The sequence below is a fragment of the Martes martes genome (assembly GCF_963455335.1).
Source record: "Martes martes genome assembly, chromosome: X".
Lineage (NCBI taxonomy): Eukaryota > Metazoa > Chordata > Mammalia > Carnivora > Mustelidae > Martes > Martes martes.
Genome location: NC_137897.1, coordinates 63,387,923 through 63,408,276, shown reverse-complemented (window position 1 = coordinate 63,408,276; position 20,354 = coordinate 63,387,923). Strand labels below are relative to the sequence as shown.

The 20,354-nt window shown below is 36.7% G+C and overlaps 1 protein-coding gene across 2 annotated transcripts; it reads left to right on the top strand.

The window, feature by feature from the left end:
- The first annotated feature begins 4,376 nt into the window (after nt 1–4,376).
- HMGN5 (high mobility group nucleosome binding domain 5) lies at nt 4,377–15,408 on the top strand. Of its 2 annotated transcripts, XM_080795763.1 has the most exons (6): nt 4,486–4,611; nt 6,504–6,533; nt 7,092–7,121; nt 7,398–7,451; nt 9,838–9,978; nt 13,585–15,408. In XM_080795763.1, exons 1-6 carry the CDS (start codon nt 4,597–4,599, stop codon nt 14,293–14,295), a joined length of 981 nt encoding a protein of 326 aa, XP_080651889.1. In that variant the 5' UTR covers nt 4,486–4,596; the 3' UTR covers nt 14,296–15,408. The 2 variants fall into 2 exon arrangements, with proteins under 2 accessions (XP_080651890.1, XP_080651889.1); XM_080795764.1 differs by lacking the exon at nt 6,504–6,533 and having other exon boundaries at nt 4,377–4,611.
- Nucleotides 15,409–20,354: the final 4,946 nt, after the last annotated feature.

The following is a 20,354-nucleotide window of genomic DNA, read 5'->3' as shown; positions in this document are numbered from 1 at the left end:
AATTATAGATGAGCTCAAAGTTACTCCAGAGTCTCAGCTAAGTGGTGTAATCAGTCTAGACGATGCCTCAGATGAATCTTTGACAAGATTCAAAAATATGTGCATTAATATATTTTGCTCACTCTAGACTTAACCATTTGTTTTGCCCATTGAAAATACCAACCAGGGGCACCTGGGTGGCTCAGTGGGTTAAAGCCTCTGCCTTCGGCTCGGGTCATGATCCCAGGGTCCTGGGATCGAGCCCCGCATTGGGCGCTCTGCTCAGCGGATAGCCTGCTTCCCCCCTCTCTCTCTGCCTGCCTCTCTGCCTACTTGTGATCGCTCTCTCTCTGTCAAATAAATAAATAAAATCTTAAATAAAAAAAAGAAAAAAGAAAATACCAACCAACAATATCTTTAAAACACAAACTTTTAATGTATGCTAGAAGTCTTACATCATTATTTGCTAGCAATAGTAGGTAGTTTTCTGTTTTTTTTTTTCATTTTTTGTAAATTTGATGGAAACAATAATGGTAATGGATGAGACCAAAATTAAAGATAATTTAATAGAGCAAAGAAAATTTTTTTAACTAATCAATCAGTATTTTTGAGATCCCATTGCATGTAAAGCGGCATATAAGAAATACTTTTAATTATGTATTACTACATCATTCTAAACTATAAATAAACAGAACATTTGAAGACCTCTTTTATCATAATTGCCTAGCATCCCTTTTCTCATAAGCACATGGGCAAACAGTTAATGTTGGTTTCTTTCCTGTATAATTTTTCATATTTTCCTGTATAATTTCCCAATGATTACCCAGTGGATATGCTATAGTTCCTGTAAGTTTTGAGAGTAGTAGTAAGTATACTTAATACTCAGAGGAAATGAAAGAGTCTAGTGGAGGGTTGTCTGACAATTAATCTTTATAGTCAGTAATAAACAACTGTAAAAGAGAAATAAGCCAACTTAATTTTAGAAAAAAAATGAGCCAATAAAAAGTCTCTATTTGACAATTATTTTTTAATGATTTGTTTCTTTATTTTAGAGAGAGTTAGAGAGCACACGTATGTGTGTGTGTGTGTGTGTGTGCACAAGCAAGCAGCAGGAGGGACAGAGAGAGAGGGAAATAGACTTCCCACTGAGCAAGAAGTCTGACGAGGGACTCCATCCCAGGATGCTGAGTTCATGACTTGAGCCAAAATCAAGAGCCTGTCACCTAACCGACTGAGCCACCCAGGCACCCAACAATTTGACAATTATACAGAGATTAAAGCTTAACTTAAGAAATAATTTATCAGGGATGCCTGGGTGGCTCAGTTGGTTAAGTGCCTTCCTTCGGCTCAGGTCATGACCCCAGGGTCTTAGGATCAAGTCCCACCTCAGGCTCCTTGTTCAGTGAGGAGCCTGCTTCTCCGTCTGTCTGCTGCTCCACCTGCTTGTGCATGCACCCTTTCTCTCCCCCTCTCTCTCTCTCTCACAAATAGATAAATAAAATCTTTTAAAAAAGAATTTATCAATTTTTAGAAAAATAGTTTTTAAAGTTAGTAAATTCATAGAAAGTATGTAGGAAATGATGTGCTGAGAAAATATTTAGGCAAGAGGAAATATATAAAATTTTTAATCAATGTGAAATTGTAGGACTGAATGGTTGGAGAGAAACTGTAAAATATCTGGTTTGCCTGTGTCATATGAGTGGTACAAATTAAATTCTATAGCATAATAAGAAAGTAGGATATTTAGGGCTGAAATGATTGGAGAAGGCTTTTGTCAAAGAGGTGATATTAGACTTGGTTCTGACCAGTTCAGTAGACCTTTGGTAGGCAAGGATATAAGAGAATGGTGTTGTAGTCAGAAGTAATAATATAGCAAATGCAGAGTGTAGGGCCTGTTTGCACTACTCATATGACACAAACAACCTTAATTTATAAATATATATGCAATTATTTGCTCTAGCCTACAAAATTATAAAAATCCTTAAGGGCAGAAACTATGTTATACAACTTTGCATGCCACAGGGTTTTGCATTTTTACAGGTTAGTCTACAAAACCAAAATCTAATTCACAAAATAATGCTAAATACGAATTTGGTGAGTATATGTGTTCCAGTGTGACACATTTTTTTTCTCTTCATTTTTTTTTCTTATCATTTTGGGGCAATCCTTGTCTTGAACCCAGTTTTTATGTCTGCATTCCAACTCTTGGAAAATAAAATGACTGAAACATATCTAGGCTCATCCAATAATGCTTTTGCTTTATGTTATAAGGGCAAAAACAGGCATCTGGGGCATCTAGAGATGATCCTAATAACTCTGGGCAAAGGAAGCAATTTAAATGTCTTTTTAATTTACCTACTTGAATTAGAAGACAATGAGGTTAGAAAAGGGAAGTCGGGCTGTAGTCAAACAGTTTTTTACTATCTAATCTGTTTAATTCCAAAATGCAGGTGTCTAGGGAAGAATGGGCAAAAATAAAAATGATGGGTTCCTCTGTTAGGCTGTATTTTAGTTTGAAGGACTGCTTTGGCATTATGTAACAGCTATGAATATTTAGTTTTTAAACTGGGATTTCCAATTTTTTAGTCCATATGAACACAAATGAAATTCCTCCTTTGAGTAAATGTTCAAAGTATTAATTTTTTGTTTTTTTTTAAAGATTTATTTATTTATTTATTTGAGAGAAAGAGAGAGAAAGCACACAAGCAGAGGGCTGGGCAGAGGAGGAGTAAGAGTAAGAGGGAAAGAATCCCAAGCAGACACCCCTCTGACTGTGGAGTCTGACACTGGGTTCCATCTCATCACCCTGATATCATGACCTGAGCAGAAACCAAGAGTTGGAGGCTCAACTGACCTGTCCATCCAGCCACCCCTTACTATTAATTTCCTTTTTAAATTAACCTTCCAGAACAGGGATTTGGGCTGTTGTTGAAGCACTTTTAATCCAATTAGCTGTTAAAACTACCAAAGCAAGGTACTCCGTGAAATGGCTTTGGAACCTGGATCGTCCATAATTATCCTCGAGAACATTATTTGCCAATTCCCAACCCCACTTTCACCAATTTAGGTCTCAGGAACTAATTTTTGAAGGCAGATAGAAGCCTCTTTTTTTTTTTTTTAAGATTTTGTTTATTTATTTATTTATTTATTTGAGAGAGTGAGAGAGAGAAGGTGTGCTAGCACAGGAACAGGGCAGAGGGAGAGGGAGTGGGAAAAGCAGACTCTCCTGCTGAGCAGGAAGCCCACTGAGGGTCTGGATCCCAAGACTCTGGAATCATGGACCTGAACCGAAAGCAGACTTGACTGACCAAGCCACCCAGGCTCCCCTAGAAGACTCTTCTAGAGTAGAAATCCACCTAAGGATGGGTTAAACTATGGTGAGGTTAAGGAGGCACTCTCCTTAGACATAAAATATAAGGAGAACCCCATAACTCAGTAATGAAAATAAACACTTAATGCACTATTTTAAGTACCTAAATTAATGTAAGAAGTATTTGATGAACAAAATATCAAAATTAAAACAAAAACCAAACAAACAAAAAATCCCAACAGGATCCTACCCGGCACTTGCATTACTCATTTCAATCGCCTCACCCTAATCTGAATTTTTGATTCATCCTTAAATTGTGTGTCTTAATTGCCTGCTTAGTGCTTAGTGTTTAGTCCAGGCTCTGAGTCCTAAACACTTTTTCATACGGCAGCTTCCTGAGACCCTTCACTAAATGCCACCTTTGGATTCAAAACTGATTGTATCAGCACTTTTCCTCTAGATAGACCTTTGTTATTACAAACTTCACTAGAGGTACCATTCTTGGTGCAAGTGAGATAACTGTGTTTTTCAGGTGTCTGCACCTTCAAGATCTTCTGCTCTTCCAGCTCACAGTTTTCTTTTGATTCTCCACCTGCAAGAGATTCACCATTTTGGCACCCTCCCCTGCCAGTACCGCAATTCTGTTTTGGTGGAAAGTTCCCACAACCAGCGAAACAACTCCAGTCTTTTCTACTTTCGGAGCTAATGCTCTCCTCAGCTCATTTTCATCCTCCTGCCAGAAGTAGAATGTAAAGACTGGAGCTTAGACTCAACCTGGTTTCAAAAACACATTCCCCCTGGAAGTAAGTAAAAGTGGAGGTTTTGGAGATTGTGGAGAAAACAACTGCAGTGACTTTCGCCTGTCATTACAACATTAAAAAAAAAAAAAAAATCAAGACAACTCTGGCTTTCCCGCCGGTCTTAAGCTTGAATATTTTACATTTATCAAGCCCGCGTGTTCCTCCACCACAAAAGCGGTCTGAAAAGCCCCAGTTAAGAGGGCTTTTGGCAAGTCCGTGGGGCACGCCCCCTGGGCAGATCAGCTTCCCTTATTGGCCTGACAGCCTGTCACTCAAATCTGGCTCCCACTCCTGCTAACCATTCGTGTAGTTTGGTTGCGTCTTGGTATATTTAATGTTGCCAATAACGAGAGATTTTTTTTTTTTTTTTTTTTTTTTGAGCTGAGTACAGGTCGTGCCGCAATTAGTTCATTGAAAACTCAGTTGCTGTCTGAGCGCTTGGACAGAGACTGCTTTCGGCTTTTTTTTTCTGCTGATTGTTAAGATCTCCTATAGAGAGCTGCAACAATGCCCAAAAGAAAGGTAAGTGAAATGGGAAGCTAGAAAGGGGATTAGCGACTGAAATACATATTTCCTAATCCGCAGATATTTTTTAAAAAGCATTTGGACTTCTAGTTAGATTTTGTGATATACTGAATGGAAAGGGAAGGAAGGGCAAAAAAGATCGGTGTAAGATTTAGGATGGTCTTGCATGCAACTAGTAGTTCACTTTCGGCTTGTTTTGTTTAAGGGAAATAAATCGTTTAAGAGGTGTCTCCATGCTGAATTATAAACAGCCATAGCGCTGTGCTGTCGCTTCCTACCCCACCCCCCTTCCTCCGCTTACCCTATTGGAGAACGCTTCTTTCAGCCACACTTCCAGGCACCAGTTTCCTCCTCAGCCTCCTGCTTTTCTCCGGGAACCGTCCCATTTGGGGTAACTTAAGCCACGGCTTTCTCCCGTATTTGCCTTTGTTCTTCCCGTTTTCTTTTTCCTTTTTTTTTCCCTCTTCCCTCCTCCACTTCTTGTCAGGCCAGATGGCTATGCAATGGTAATCTTGTGCCATTAGGCGGCGCAGACTTCAAACTGTCCTAGAGAAGGGAGAGATTCACCTCTGCAGTTTAGCAACTTCAGGGCTAAAACACCTGGGCTTCTCCAAACTCTGGGTAAAGGTGGAGAGATGGCAAGAGAACTGAGTAAGGTAAACTAATGCTGATGTTGAGGTAGCATGGATTTGTTCCCTTTTAGAAATGCAGAATTGATCTGAGCTATTCCAGGGCTGCAGGTAGTCTGCAAACCCGCACTTCAAATTTTGTGACTCTTCTCTTGGAGAGGAGATAAATTCACGCCTGGTGTTTGTTCGCGTGTTTGTTCATTGTTTTTTTGGGAGGGATCTCTTAGGAGTGAAATCGAATGCTCTTTCATTGCTTGATAGGTAAAATTGTAAAACACTGTGCTGATGTAAAGCATTGTGACTGTTTTGATATTATTCCTATTTATCCATCTACCTTCCCTGTTTCTAGAACATAGAAGTAAGATCGAAATTCCCCTGTGCTCTGGGGCTATATGAATCATGTAATAGCTTGATAGTTCCCAGGCTGAAGGGCTGCTCAGATACAGAAAACAATGGTTTTTAATAGCCATCCCCCTTTCTGAGATTCCCGCCGCTGAGTTTTTCTAGGCTTGTGCAATGGGTCTTGCTATTTTACCGAGCTGAGAGCAACCTTGCAGCAGGTAGTGGTGGGAAGTTTTAAAATCCCTGGCCGGCTCCTCAGAATAACGCATTGACATTGCAAAGGTTCTAAAAAAGAAAAAGAAAGAAAGAGAGGCAGAAAACAAAAAGAGAGAAAGAAAAGAAAAGAGAAAAGAAAAAGAGGAAGGAAAAGAAAAAGAAAAAGAAAGAAAGCAGAGAGAGAGAGAGAAAGGAGACAGAGAAGAAAAAGACATTGAAGCATTGTTGGAGTTGTAGTTCTTGTATGGAAAACTTGGAAAGAATAGTCCAGTCAGTAGGGAGGGTCCAATAGGTACAAGTGCATATAAAACATAAGACAAAACAGGGAAATTGCATGAAGCTCCGTCTTCATTCTGCGCCCCCCCACTTTTTGGGGGGGGCTTTAACACTGGCTATAGCAGGTGGATTTTAAAATTTAAAAGGTTTGCTTTTAGGAGATGCAATTTATACAAAAGGATGGAATTGACTATCACTTGTGTAAACTTAGGTCTTGAGAATACATTTGCATCTTGGTGCACATTTGCACGTTAGTGGACAGCAGTATGTAGCATGCTACTAGGAAATAACACATGGCTACTTGAGACAGAATCCAGGAAAAACGTCATAAGTGGTTATGTTACAACTGTAATCCATGCAATATTTTCTGATCTGTGTGTTTATATCAATGATCTTATTCCTGTGTGGTTTTCTCATCTGTATAAGGCTGCAGGTCAAGGTGGCATGAGGCAGGAGGTGAGTTTGTTGTTGTTGTTGTTGTTGTTGTTTAGTTTTAGAATCTGTTGGAAAAAATCCACTTGCTTTGTGAATTTGAGACACATAAACAGCTAAAAAATTGATGCTGGTTTGTATATTTTTACTATATGAGTACCAATATGGTATGCCAGTGAACTCTTTAAGAAGTATAGCAGCTATTGAAAATTCCAAACTTCTTGAAATTTAGGACCTTATGCTTAAGATCTGGAGAGAGCTGTTCTTTTTAAGCGAAAAAAAAATGTTTTGTCAGTTTGCAAAAAGGGGCTATATTTCTATTTCCTTGTTATTAGCCATTGCATTCATTTAGCTTAGTAATTGAAGTTTAATTTGGGATTTTTTATTCCTTATCTATATAAAGGGTCCAGGGGAGGGAAAATAAAAATTTATATTTCTACTATATTTTCTACTCAAGTTCACAAATTCCTCTTTAAAAACAATGTTCATGTAGTGTTACACTAAATATTTTCACAATATGAATAATTCATTTTGTGTATCCATAATTCTATTAACTAATTATTATTATTATTTTACTTATAGCCAAAGAGAAGATCAGCCAGACTGTCTGCTGTAAGTGGTCTTTAAAAGAAATCTTCCCATGTATTGTAAAATGTAATTTTAAAATTCAGGGAATTCTGGACAATACTGGTTATTTTATACAGATTTATCTTAGATGTCTTAGTAAAATCTTTCACACCAAGGAAATGTTGTTGTCCCCCCCCCCCCCAGTGCTCAGTCTGAACTATACCCATTTATTTAAATTAAGAGGTTGGATTTCATGACTAGTGATCTTTCTTCAGTTATGATTTCCTCCTTCCCCTTCATGACTTGTGTTTTTTGATGCAGATGCCTGTGCCCATTACACCAGAGTTGAAGCCCAAAAGAACATCAACTCCAAAGGTAAATATTTAACATGGAATGTTGAGAGAAAATTGCTTTACTTCAGAAATAATTTTTTTGGAAAGGCATGCAGTTAATCATTTTACTTTCTTTATTTTCTGTTTAGTTAGTAATATATTACATTATACCTTATGGTATATGTAAGCTTTTTGAGTAAGGGATATTTGTTCATGTTCTGTGATTGTCCACCGTGTTTGGGCATTTTCATTAAGAAGAAGCAAAACAAAATTTTAGTTGGGTAGACCTGTAAAATGTACATGCCTTTGACATCATATAGTCGCAACACCAATGTTTCTGGAAAACAAAAGGTGAAAACTGTAGTAACCAAAGTAATAATAGTAGTAACTAACATTTATATAGTACTTTACAGTTTGCAAAGTGTTTTCACATACATTATTTTTAAATGAACACAATTGATTTCATATAGAATTATATACTCTGATGTTGTGGCTAACAACACTAGAAATAAAAATAGCCTCAATATTAAATTCAGTTTTCCCTCTATATTTGTATTTATTTACTTATGTGTAATAATGTGTAAATATAATACAATTAATTTTTAAAATTGCTTTACTGAGGTATAGTTAATACTTTAAAGATTGGTTAAATTCTTAAAATCATAAACCTTAAAGCTAGGGGGAACATTAAAATCATCGAATCCCATCATTTTGTGATTGGAGAAACTGTAAATTATAGTCATATTTATAAAAGGATTTGAATTCTTTTATTACAAAACTGCTAAAACTAGGGCAAATGAAGTTTTAACAACAATAAGTGGACAACAGAAAAGAAAAGTTTTTAATTTTTTTCTCTATTTCACATTTGAAGGTCACTATTCTATAAAATTAGGTACCCAATTTATAGGTTATTAAGAAAGTTCAGGCACCTGCGTGGCTCAGTGGGTTAAGTGTCTCAGGGTCCTGGAATTGAGCTCCACATCTGGCTCCCTGCTCAGTGGGGTAGTCTGCTTCTCCCTCTCCCTCTGCCCCTTCCCCCAACCCATGATCTCTCTCTATCTCAAATAAATAAATGAAATAGTTTAAAAAAAGATATTAAACACTTTATGTCCTTCAAAAATAGAAGATAATGCTACAATAAAACAAATACCGTATAATTATGGATTTTAAAATGTATTAACCTACTTGGCTCTCAGTTTCTCATGTGTTAAAATAGTAATAATATACCTATATTATATTTTATATTTCTATTTTTTTTAAGATTTTATTTATTTACTTGACAGACAGAGATCACAAGTAGGCAGAGAGGCAGGCAGAGAGAGAGGAGGAAGCAGGCTCCCTGCCGAGCAGAGAGCCCTATACAGGGCTCGATCCCAGGACCCTGGGATCATGACCTGAGCCAAAGGCAGAGGCCCAACCCACTGAGCCACCCAGGCGCCCCAATATATTTTATATTTCTAAAGCAATTTCACATATGTTTTGTCATTTGCTCCTTATAACACCCCTATGAGTTGGGTGTTATTACCCTTCTTTACATATAAAAGGCATGCGCAACGAGATTTATACTTGTGCTCAAGATCACATCAAATAATTCACAGATCCAGATTTCAAGCACAATTTTTCTGGCCCTTAATCTAGTGCTTTTTACACACATAGGCAAAGAGCTTTCTTGGTCATGATTCAAGTCATTTCAAACTTGTAGATACATATACTGAGTCACCTCTTCTCCAGGTTACCTCTTTCAAAATATATCTAAAGTGATGCTCTTGTTAACATAGTATTTCTCTTAATTATTACCACTGGAAGCTTTGCTATCAACAAAACCCTGTTGCTAATTATGAGACATGACAGATAAACTCCCCCTCTTGTCAAAAAGAGTTAATTTATCAAAGTCTTAATCTGTTGCAGTTAGCTCTGAGTGACTACTGGTCGATATTCTAACCTGTTGCTTCTCATCTAAAAGAAAGTTTAATTGATTTATACAAAAAGAATATTATTCATTTTTTTAAAAATGATTTTACTTATTTATATGAGAGAGAGAACAAAAACAGGGACAGGAGAGGATGGGGTGGGGACAGGGAGCCAAAGGGTAAGGGAAAGGGGCAAGCAAACTCTGTGCTGAGTGTGGAGCCCTACACAAGGCTCAATCCCAGGACCCTGAGATCATGACCTGAGCCAAAACCAAGAATCCCACACTTAATCCACTGAGCCACCCAGGTGTCCCAGAACATTATTCATCTTTAATGCTGTTTTAGGTTTAGGATGAAACTAAAAGTGTCAAGTCATATTTTTGTCGATATTAAGTTTATATGGATATTATAAAGCTTTTTTGTAAATCATTACAGCAGCTGATAAAATAACTTGGGTCATTTAATTAACATATCAGTTAAGTTGTATATTTATTTTTATTATTCTGTGTTGCTGGACAGAAAATGAAGACAAAAAATGATATGATGGAAAAAAACACAGATGCAGGTGCCAAAGCAATAGCTGAAAAGAAGCAAGAAGAAGTTATTAAAGGAGAATGTAATGCTGAAAATGCTGAAAATGGAGAAACCAAAATTATGGAGGTATTTTATAATATTAATAGATTTATCCATTTGAAAGTTTTAACAATGGGTGCTACTGAGAAAATCTTATTTGCCTTGTATTTTAAAACTTGAGAAACATTAAATGAGTAAGGGTTCTATAGTGTCTTATTCCATTCTAGTTGCTATAACAAATACTACAGACCAAGTGACTTAAAACAACAGAAATTTATTTCTTATAGCTCTGGAGGCTGGGAAGTCCAAGATCAAAGCACCAGCATTTTTTGAAAAAATAAGAAAATAAATGAAAAAAAAAAAAGTACAAAGGAGGTTAGATACTATTTTCCCCTAGAGCTGAAGCTTTGCAGTACTCTATGATCAGTAAACTTGACATGAGCAAATTGTTTGTGCTGGTCTTCTGGGGGAGGGGCCTCTTGCACTGATTCTCATGTGGACTTGCCCTAGGTAGATATGCACCTCCAGTGCACAGGGAGACAGGACTTGGTGTAAGTAGCTCTGGACTGTTTTGGTGGCACTGTTTTGCTCCTTGAAGTCTTTCATCACTGAGGGATGAATATGGCGGTGCCGTATTCTCTAGCCATGGAGCTGAAAATTCACAACCCCAGCTCTTGAGTTGATTGCTCATAAAGAACAATCAATCATCTTCTCTCCCTGGTTTCTGTCAGAACCTTGTGTTCACCCTGCCTATATCTGAGTTTGTTTGTTTGTTTTGTTTTGTTTTTAATCTCAGGCATGCGAATGAGTTTCAAAATTCTAACTTTAGGGACTCCCATAGTGTAGACGCCTGCTGTTCCCCAGGGAGGGTATTGCCACACTTCTGCCTTTTGTCAGACTTGTCCCAAGAAAGTGGTCCCATGGCTGCACAGTGGTTCAGAGTTTATGGCAATACAGAGCAGATACCTGGCACCTAGACTCACTGTTCTCAGCCAGCTTCCCTGTTGCTATGCCTGGGAACAGTGCAGTGCTTAGGATGACCCATTCTTCTTGAGATCCAGGGGATCTTCAAACCACAGTGTAACACCCGAAATTCTGCCCTGCTCTTCTACCTGGGCACATTTAAGCCAGGCACGTCCTCCACTATAGCAGACTTCCAAACATTCTGATTTTGCACTCTGCTGCTTATAATACTATCCAGTAGCCTCCTTAAGCAGGCTCCCCTCACCTCTCCCATATCCACAACTATATCACATCAGACTCAAGTCTCTGCACCTCCTACCTTCTAAAAGGTGGTCACTTTATTACTTGTAGACTTGCAGTATTTGTTCTCAGACCTCTGATTGATCTCTCAGGTGTTCAGAATGATTTGATAACTATCTAGCCTTATTCAAGTGATGAGACAAACTTAGGGTCACTCCTACTCCTGTGCTATCTTAACTCTTCCTCTGTCTTGCTGCTTTTAGAATTTTTCTTTTATCACCATATTTTGTAAGTTTAACTACAATATGTCTTGGTGTTGGCCTCTTTTTTTTTTTTTTTTAAATCTTCATGGGAGTTCTCTGTGTGTCCTGGATTTGGATGTCTGTTTCTTCCCCAGATTAGGAAAGTTTTCAGCTATAATTTCCTCAGATAAACCTCCTGCCCCCTTCTGTCTCCCTTGTTCTTCTGGGATTCATATGACATGAATGTTATTTTGTTTGATGGAGTCGCTGTGTTCCCTACGTCTACTCCCATGTTCCAATCTTTTTTCTTTATCTCTTCTGTTCAGCTTCATTATTTTCTATAATTCTATTTTCTGTATCATTTATTTGTTCTTCTGCTTCTCCTATACTTGTGGTCATTACATCAAGTTAGTTTTAAATCTCAGTTGTTGCATTTTTCATTTCAGTCTGATTGTTTTTTTAGCTCTTTTATATCTCTGGTAATGGTCTCCCTGATGTCTTCCATGCTTTTTTCAAGCCCAGCTAGTATCCTTATGATTGTCGCTTTAAATTCCAAATCAGGTGTATTACTTACATTTGTTTCTGTTAAAGCCTTGGCTTTAACATTTTCTTGTTCTTTCTTTTAGAGTGCATTCCTTTCTTGGCATTTTGTCTAGGTCTCTGTCTTCTTCTCTGTGTTAGGAAAGCCTGTTGTGTTTCCTGCTCCTGACAGTAATGGCTTTATGAAGAAGAGGTCATATAGTATCCAGGGCCTGGCCCTTCCAGAAGTGTCTCTTGTGTGTGCTGTGTGCACTCTGCTGCTGTGTTTTGGCTGCCCCATCCCCAGGTCAGTAGTCTGCAGAGGTTCTCCTTGCCTACAGTAGGCATTGTTTGGACCTTGGCCAGAGTGTGGTGAATTTTAACTATGTATGTTCTGGTCTGCTTGTTAAAAGAGATTTGATACTAATTCCACTAGAGCTGAAGTTTTGAGGAATTCTTTGTTTAGTAGATGCGGTGCATGCAGGGTTTTGTGCTAGTCTTCTGGGGAAGGGGCCTGGTGTGCTGGTCCTTAGGCACACTTGCCTGAGAAAAGCAGTACCAGCAGAGCATGGGGGGGCAGGTCTTGGGGTAAGCAGTTTAAACAGTCAATGTTGGAGTTTTTCTGATTTCTATGATCAGTTTATGTTGAGGAACAAAGGAGGGAAATGGTGCCATCCTGCTCCTTTGTCCCTGGGTACCTCTAAAACTCCAGTCTTTGAGCCCCATTGGTTTAAAAGCTCACAGAAATCAGCCCCCCTCATTTTTCCAGCCAATGGCTTTGGAAAAGCATTCTCCTTCTGTGTTTCCCTGTGCACACCACTCTCTCTCACCTTTCTCTATGACTAGAGCTCCCTTCCTTCCATAGCACCTACTATCCATTTCTCCCCCAAACCATGTGTCCGCATATCCTGGCTTTTCCATTTGGCCTCTTCTTTGCTTCTATTTGTGCAGTTTGTTTTATCAATCCTCACATTGATTTTTTGGGTATTCAAAATGATTGATAGTTATCTAGCTGTGCGGGGACAAGGCAAACCTAAGGTCCTCCTAGTATACTACCATCTTAGTTCTTCCCCCACAGTCTACCCAATAAAAGACTTTTTAAGTAACTTTTTTCAGAGAAAACTTAAATCTCACTATTATAGAAACAAAATATTATTTCCTCAAGGAATGCATTTTGTTTACTCATTGAGAATTGGTGTTATAGAATATATGTCATTTTTCTGTATTTACTGTTTCCCATATTTGTAATGAAAATTCTGCATGTGAATATATTTTCCTGAATTTATTGTTTGAAATATCTAATTATACATGTTTGTATGAAGATATTTTTTTTAATATTTTATTTATTTATTTGACAGAGAGATAGAGAGAGCACAAGTAGGTGGAGTGGCAGGCGGAGGGAGAGGGAGAAGCAGGCTTCCTGCTGAGCAAGGAGCCTGACGTGGGGCTCGATCACAGGACACGGGATCATGACATGAGCCAAAGGCAGATGCTTAATCGACTGAGGCACCCAGGCACCCCATGTGTGAAGATATTTTAGTTAATCCTATTTCTTAGAATGTTTTCCTTATCTTGTGATGTTTGAGATGTATTTTTCACAGGAAAATTACCTTCTTCTAAATTAAGTATAATTATTTTCATAAAATGGTTATGATTCTGTCTAAATACTTAAGGAAAATAGTTCTAAATTTTCAAATATAATATTTTTAAAATTTCCCTATACATATAGGCACCAGCTCCTGAAAAAGAACTTGAGGAAATGAAAGGAGAAAAAAACAAAGATGTTGAAGAAGAGGGAATAGAAAAGAAGGAAGTAGTGGAAGTAGCTGAAGATGAAAAAGATCAAGAAGGAGATGGAGAAGACCAAAACAAAAAAGAAGAGAAAAGAGAAGATGGGAAAGAGAGCAAAGATGGAAAAAGAGATAGAAAAGAAGATGAAGATGGAAAAGAAAAAGAAGATGGAAAGGAAGAAGAAGAGAAAAAAGAAAAAGGAGATGAAAAAAGGAGTGAAGATGGAAAAGGGAAAGGAGAAGATAGCAAGGAGGAAGAAGAAGAACAAGTAAAAGAGAAAGGAGATGAAAAAGAGGGTGAAGATCAAAAAGGGAAAGGAGAAGATGTCAAAGAATTTGAAAATGAAAAAGACACAGGAGAAGAAAAACAAGAAGAAGACAGAAAAGAGAATGAAGATAGAAAAGAGGAGAAAAGTGGAAATGAGGAAGTTGGAAATAAGGAGGAAGGTGGAAATGAGAACGGAGAAGATGGAAAAGAGGGCAAACGTGGAAAAGAGGAAGATGGAACAGAAGAAAATGGGAAGGGAGATGGGAAAGATGGAGGGAAAGGAGAGGAAAGTAAAAGGAAGGCTGAAGTCGGAAAAGAAGTAGCTGAAAAAGAAGGAGTCAAAAAAGATGAAAAAAAAGAAGAAACTCAGAGTATTGTTTAAAGTTGCCCTACAGTTTCATAATTTGGTAATATGTGCCTCCATGTTGTAATGTTTATAGAAATGAATATTTTTTATCAAATATTTTATAAACACAGCATTTCTTTAACATCAGCTTAATTTCAAAACATCTTCATACTGATTATTAGTCACAAAGTAGCTAATGTGAAACCTTTATACATTTTGTGATCATAATAATGGAATATATAAGAAACTATGCTTTCAACTTTGTCAGTGAATTTCCTTTTGTGTGACTTATGTGTTAAATCTTTGAATTTTAATTTTACTCCTATCTGTGATAATTTCACAAAGTGGGGAGATCCAGAAAACTTTCTTCCAAACTTCTTGTGGTTGTCTAGGTTGCTTTTATTTAAAAAAAAAAAAAAAAAGCTTAACTATTTTCTGTAATGCAAAGAGTTACAATTCTTTCTCAGATATAACTTTATTATCAGCTTGTGAACAAATAAAATTGCAATTCCATTTTTAAAAGAGTTACAATTTTGTTTTTTTCAGAAGGGCAGTTCTGGTAATATGTGTATCCACAAAATTTTACTAGATTGACCTTAAAAATTCTCTTCAAAAATAATTGTAGCTTTTTTAATATCTCTAAAAATATAGTTAGCGAAATAATATAGTGCTTGATTTTTCTATTGTGATGTTCACAAAAGCATTTTTATTTTTTTGCACTGAGATAAAATTAACATAAAAATTACCATTTTAACCCTTTCCAATTCAGTGGTTTTTTTAGTGCTTTCAAAATATTGTGCAACTACCACTGTTTAATTCCAAAACATTTTTACCCAAATGAAAACCAAAGTACCAATTAGCATCTCTCCATTCCCACTCCCCTCCTCACCTGTCCCTGTTAACCACTAATTTAATTTGCCGCTATAGATTTGCCTATTCTAGATATTTCATATAAATGAAATCATGCAATATATGGCCTTTGTGTCTGGTTTCTTTCACTTAGCATGTTTCCAGGTTCATCCATGTTGCAGCATGTATCATTAATTCATTTCTCTTTATGGCTGGATAATACTATATTCCACTGATATACTACATTGCTTCTTGAACATTTGAGATGTTTCCATATTTTTATCAATTATAAATAATGCTGCTATGAATATATATGTAGAACTTTTTGTGCTCATGTGTGTTTTCATTTCTCCTAGGTATATATCTAGGAGTAGAACCACTCGATTATATAGTAATGGCATGTTTAACTTTTTGAGGGACTTTCAGACTGTTTTCCAAAGTGGCTTCAGTTTCACATACTCTCACCAGCAATGTATGAGGGTTCTAATTTTTCCATGTCCTAGTCAAAACTTCTTATTGTCTATATTTTATTGCAACCATCTTAGTGGGGTTATTTGGAGGTGATTGAAATCATGGTGATTTTGATTTGCATTTCCATAATGATGTTGAACATCTTATGTGCTTATCATCCATTTTTTGTCTTTGGAAAAGTTTCTAACACATCCTTTGCCCATTTTTCTCTTGGGTTGTCTTTTCAGTATTGTGTTGTAAGATGTGTACATATTTTAGATACAAGTGTCATATCAGTTATAATCATTTGCAGGATTTTCCCCCATTCTATGGGTTGACTTTTCACTTTCTTGTTGCTGTCTTTTGATGCACATGTTTTTAAATTTTGAGTTAAGTCTAATGTGCTTTTTCTTTTATTGCTTTTGTTTTTGGTGGCATATCTAAGAATCTGCTACCAAAGCCCAGGTCAGAGATATACACCCATACATCTTAAGAGTTTTATAGCATTATCTCTTACATTTAAATCTGACTCATTTACATGTGGCCATCCATTTGTCCAAACATCATTTCTTGAAAACACTATTTCCCCATTAAATGGTCTTGATGCTCTTCAAAAATCAATGGACCTGGGGCGCCTGGGTGGCTCAGTGGGTTAAAGCCTCTGCCTTAGGCTCAGGTCATGATCTCAGGGTCCTGGGATTTGAGACCCGCATTGGGCTCTCTCCTCTGCAGGGAGCCTGTTTCCTCCTCTCTCTGCCTGCCTCTCTGCCTACTTGAGGTCTCTATCTCTATCAAATAAATAAAGAAAATATTAAAAAAAATCAATGGACCACAGATATATGGATTAATTTCTGGACTCTCAATTCTATACCATTGATCTTTATGTCTACATGTCAGTACCATACCTTTGATTGCTGTAGCACTGTAATAATTTTTGACATCAGAGAGTATTTGTCCTCTAACTTTGTTCTTGGTTGTTTAGGGTCCCTTATAATTCCATATAAACTTTAGGATCAGCTTGTCCACTTCTACAAAAGAAAAGGCAGTTGAAGTTTAGATAAGGATCACAATAAATATGCAGATAAATTTGGGGAATTTTGCCATACTAACAAAATTGTCTTTCAGTACATTAACTTGGGATATCTTTTCATTTATTTAGGTATCTTTCATTTCAGCAATATTTGTAGTTCTTAGAATATACAAGTCTTCCCCTTCTTTGATTACATTTATTCCAAAGTATTTTATTTTTGATTCTGTAAATGGATTTTTATTTCCATTTTGAATTTTTAATTGCTAATGTATAGAAATACAACCATATTTTGCATATTAATCTTGTATCCTGTAATTTTGCTAAACTCATTTATTAGATTTAGTAGGTATTTTGAAGATTCTTTAGAGTTTTCTATTTATAAGAACGTGTCATCTGCAAATAGAGGTTATTTTACTTCTTTCCAATGTGAGTATCTTTTTCTTTTTTTCTTTTTCTTTTCTTGCTTAAGGCTTCACACATATTAAGAATAAAAAAGAAAATAAACAAATTCAGAAGTCCAGCTTCCAAAGCTTAAACCTCTGTCTCTGCCTCTTTCACAGGGCTGACAGGCCTTGTACCATTTCATACCCTGTATCAAAATTTACTACAATGCTACAGTAATCAAAATTGACCTAAAAGGGCTGGTTAAATATATAGGAACCTTGTCTGTATCCCCCCACTTCCTAGTCATATTCCACAACCACAGAAAATGTACTGTCATAACTTCAAATACAGAAACCAGTCTTTTAAATGCCTTGGTCCCCTTCATTGTCAAGGCTAAATAAAAATAACAATGCTGGTTTTCTCTTTAAAAGCACATTCCAGGGGCACCTGGGTGGCTCAGTGGGTTAAGCGTCTGCCTTCGGCTCGGGTCATGATCCCAGGGTTCTGGGATGGAGCCCCGCATCATCGGGCTCTCTGCTCAGCAGGGAGCCTGCTTCCTTCTCTCTCTCTGTGCTTGCCTCTCTGCCTACTTGTGATCTCTATCTGTTAAATAAATAAATAAAATCTTTAAAAAAAATAAAAGCACATTCCAGGTGATGGGCAGAAATCTTAACTTTGTGAAATTCTACCCTCTATATAAAGAGATAGCCATCTTCACCTTACAATATTATTTTTAACTATATAATAAAGCATTCATATAACAAGAATATCATAGTATACTACAGGAGGATCATTCCTTTACACTATGACACTAAAACACTTCACCTGGTCTTGTGGGACTTCTATTGCTGTATATCTTCATGGGTTTTTTGGTTTGTTTGTTTGTTTGTTTGTTTTTTAAGATTTTATTTGTTTATTTGACAGAGACCACAAGTAGGCAGAGAGTCAGGCGGGGTGGGGGGGAGCAGGTTCCCTGCAGAGCAGAGAGCCTGATGTGGGGCTCGGTCCCAGGACCCTGGGATCATGACCTGTGCCGAAGGCAGAGGCTTTAACCCACTGAGCCACCCAGGCGCCCCTATCTTAATGTTTTAATTGAATCCTACTTTTCCTTTACCATTACAACTTTGATTCATATAATTTCTCTTCTAAAAGTTTCTAAAATAGTAAGATGTGAAGGGAAAAGTGGAGTAGAGGAGTGCTAATTTAAAGAGACAGATACCATTACTGTAAGTGAAAGTGGATATAAATTATAAATCTACTATAGCAGAACAATATTTAATAAAGTTGTGGAGAAATAGACAAAGGTATAAAAAAATCTTTAGGGAACACCCCAGAGAAAAGTTGTTTGAGAAGTACAGTTGGGGGACACCTGGGTAGCTCTGTTGGTTAGGTGTCTCACCCTTGATTTCAGCTCAGGTCATGATCTTATAAGCCTGTGAAAGAGAATCCCATATCAAGCTCTGCACTGGGCGTGGAGCCTACTTAAGATTCTCTCCCACTGTCCCTTGCCACTCTTTTTCTCTCTTAAAAAAAAGTGCACTTGCAGTTTCCTTAATAATATGAACGATCTTTTATTAATTATCTCATTGACAACACAGTTTTTGTAATATACTGATTTATTACAAGAATTGATTTTCTGAGTATATAGTGAAGTTTTAATTAAAAAATTCTGTTGTGACTTTAGAGGGTTTGCCCCATTAATAAGCATGATTTTGGCTAGTGATAGTATGTCTCAAAATAAAAATGTTTAATGTGAACAGTCTTTGAAATTATATTCTAATTATATGGTAAGGCATAATTCAGTTTTTTGATGTAGAAAAAAAAGAATAAAAAAAGAATATACGCAATTCTTCAGGGTACATCTGCTATATAAAGCAAAGTCTGCCCTTAGTGTTTGTCCTTAATAACACTTAAAATATTTCATGCTGAACTTTATTAATCTTTATAAAAATCCCATGTTTTGTATGATACCAGCAAAGGGAGATATAGAACTAGTGCATGTCAAAGTTGGAGTCTACACATAAGTCATAATATAAAAAGTATTATTGATGACCTACTGAGATCACACACAAATCTTGATACCATTTTTTTTAAAAGTTAGGTTTCAAAAATCCTCCAACAGCAATGTTTTGGTCCTGAAATAATTATTTTTCTTCAAGATACTATTGCAGCAATTCTCCAAAATTAAAAAAAAAAAACACACTGTAGGAACAAGTTGATTAACATGTAAAGAACAGGGGCGCCTGGGTGTCTCAGTGGGTTTAAACCTCTGCCTTCAGCTCAGGTCATGATCTCAGGGTCCTGGTATGGAGCCCAGCATGAGGGGGTGGTCTCTGCTCAGCAGGGAGCCTGCTTCCCCCCCACCTTCTCTGTCTGCCTCTCTGCCTACTTGTGATCTCTGTCAAATAAATAAAAAAATCTTTAAAAAATAAAAAAAATTAAAAAGCATGTAAAGAACAGAGAAAAAGTGCACCAAATCAGGTGCAATTTAGAACCTCCTGTGCTGAAATTCAGTTAAACCTATACCATGACAGTAGGTAAATTACTTGTGTACAGGTACTTTTCCAGAATACAGAAAAATTTTTAATGTAATAGTTATCCAATAGATATATTTGTTTTAATCTTAAAATACATGGATTTAAGACTATTACCCACTTTTAATAATGCTTCATTTGCTTCCCATGAATACAATAGTCTTTCAGATTATATTGAATTCCTTAAATTGGGAGATGATGAGTAGACAAAAGTCTAATTTTATTTGGAATAGTAATCTTTTTTTTTTCACCTATTACCTCTCTAGCTAGAGTTGTTCATTCTGATTGTTTATTGCAGATTTTAAAAATCCTTTCTTTGAAAGAGTCAAACATTAAATCCAGAAAAAATAAATATTATTTAAGAAACAAAATTATGGTTTACTATATGTTACCTGAAAACATATGCATTTAATTCTTTAGCAACTATGTTATGCAGTCCAGGCTTTATGTTGTGGATTTTACTAAATAATATGAATGAACCCCAGTGTTTATAGAAACTGAGTTACAGATTACATAATGGGAAGGGTGTGTGTGTGTGTGTGTGTGTTTCCAGGGTAGAAAGAAAGAACTAATTAGGGACTCCTGGATGGCTCAGTCAGTTGGACATCTGCTTTTGGCTGGGTTCATGATCCTGGGGTCCTGGGGTCAAGTCCCACATCACGTTTCCTATTCAGCAGAGAGCCAGCTTCTTCCTCTACCTGCTCCTTTACCTGCTTGTGCTCTCTCTCTCTCTATCTCTGCGAAATAAATAAATAAAATCTTTTTTAAAAAAGGAGTAATTGCAAAGTGAAATCATTGATTTTGAAATATTTTAGTTTTTATAGCTTGAAAGGCAATTTTTTTCATAT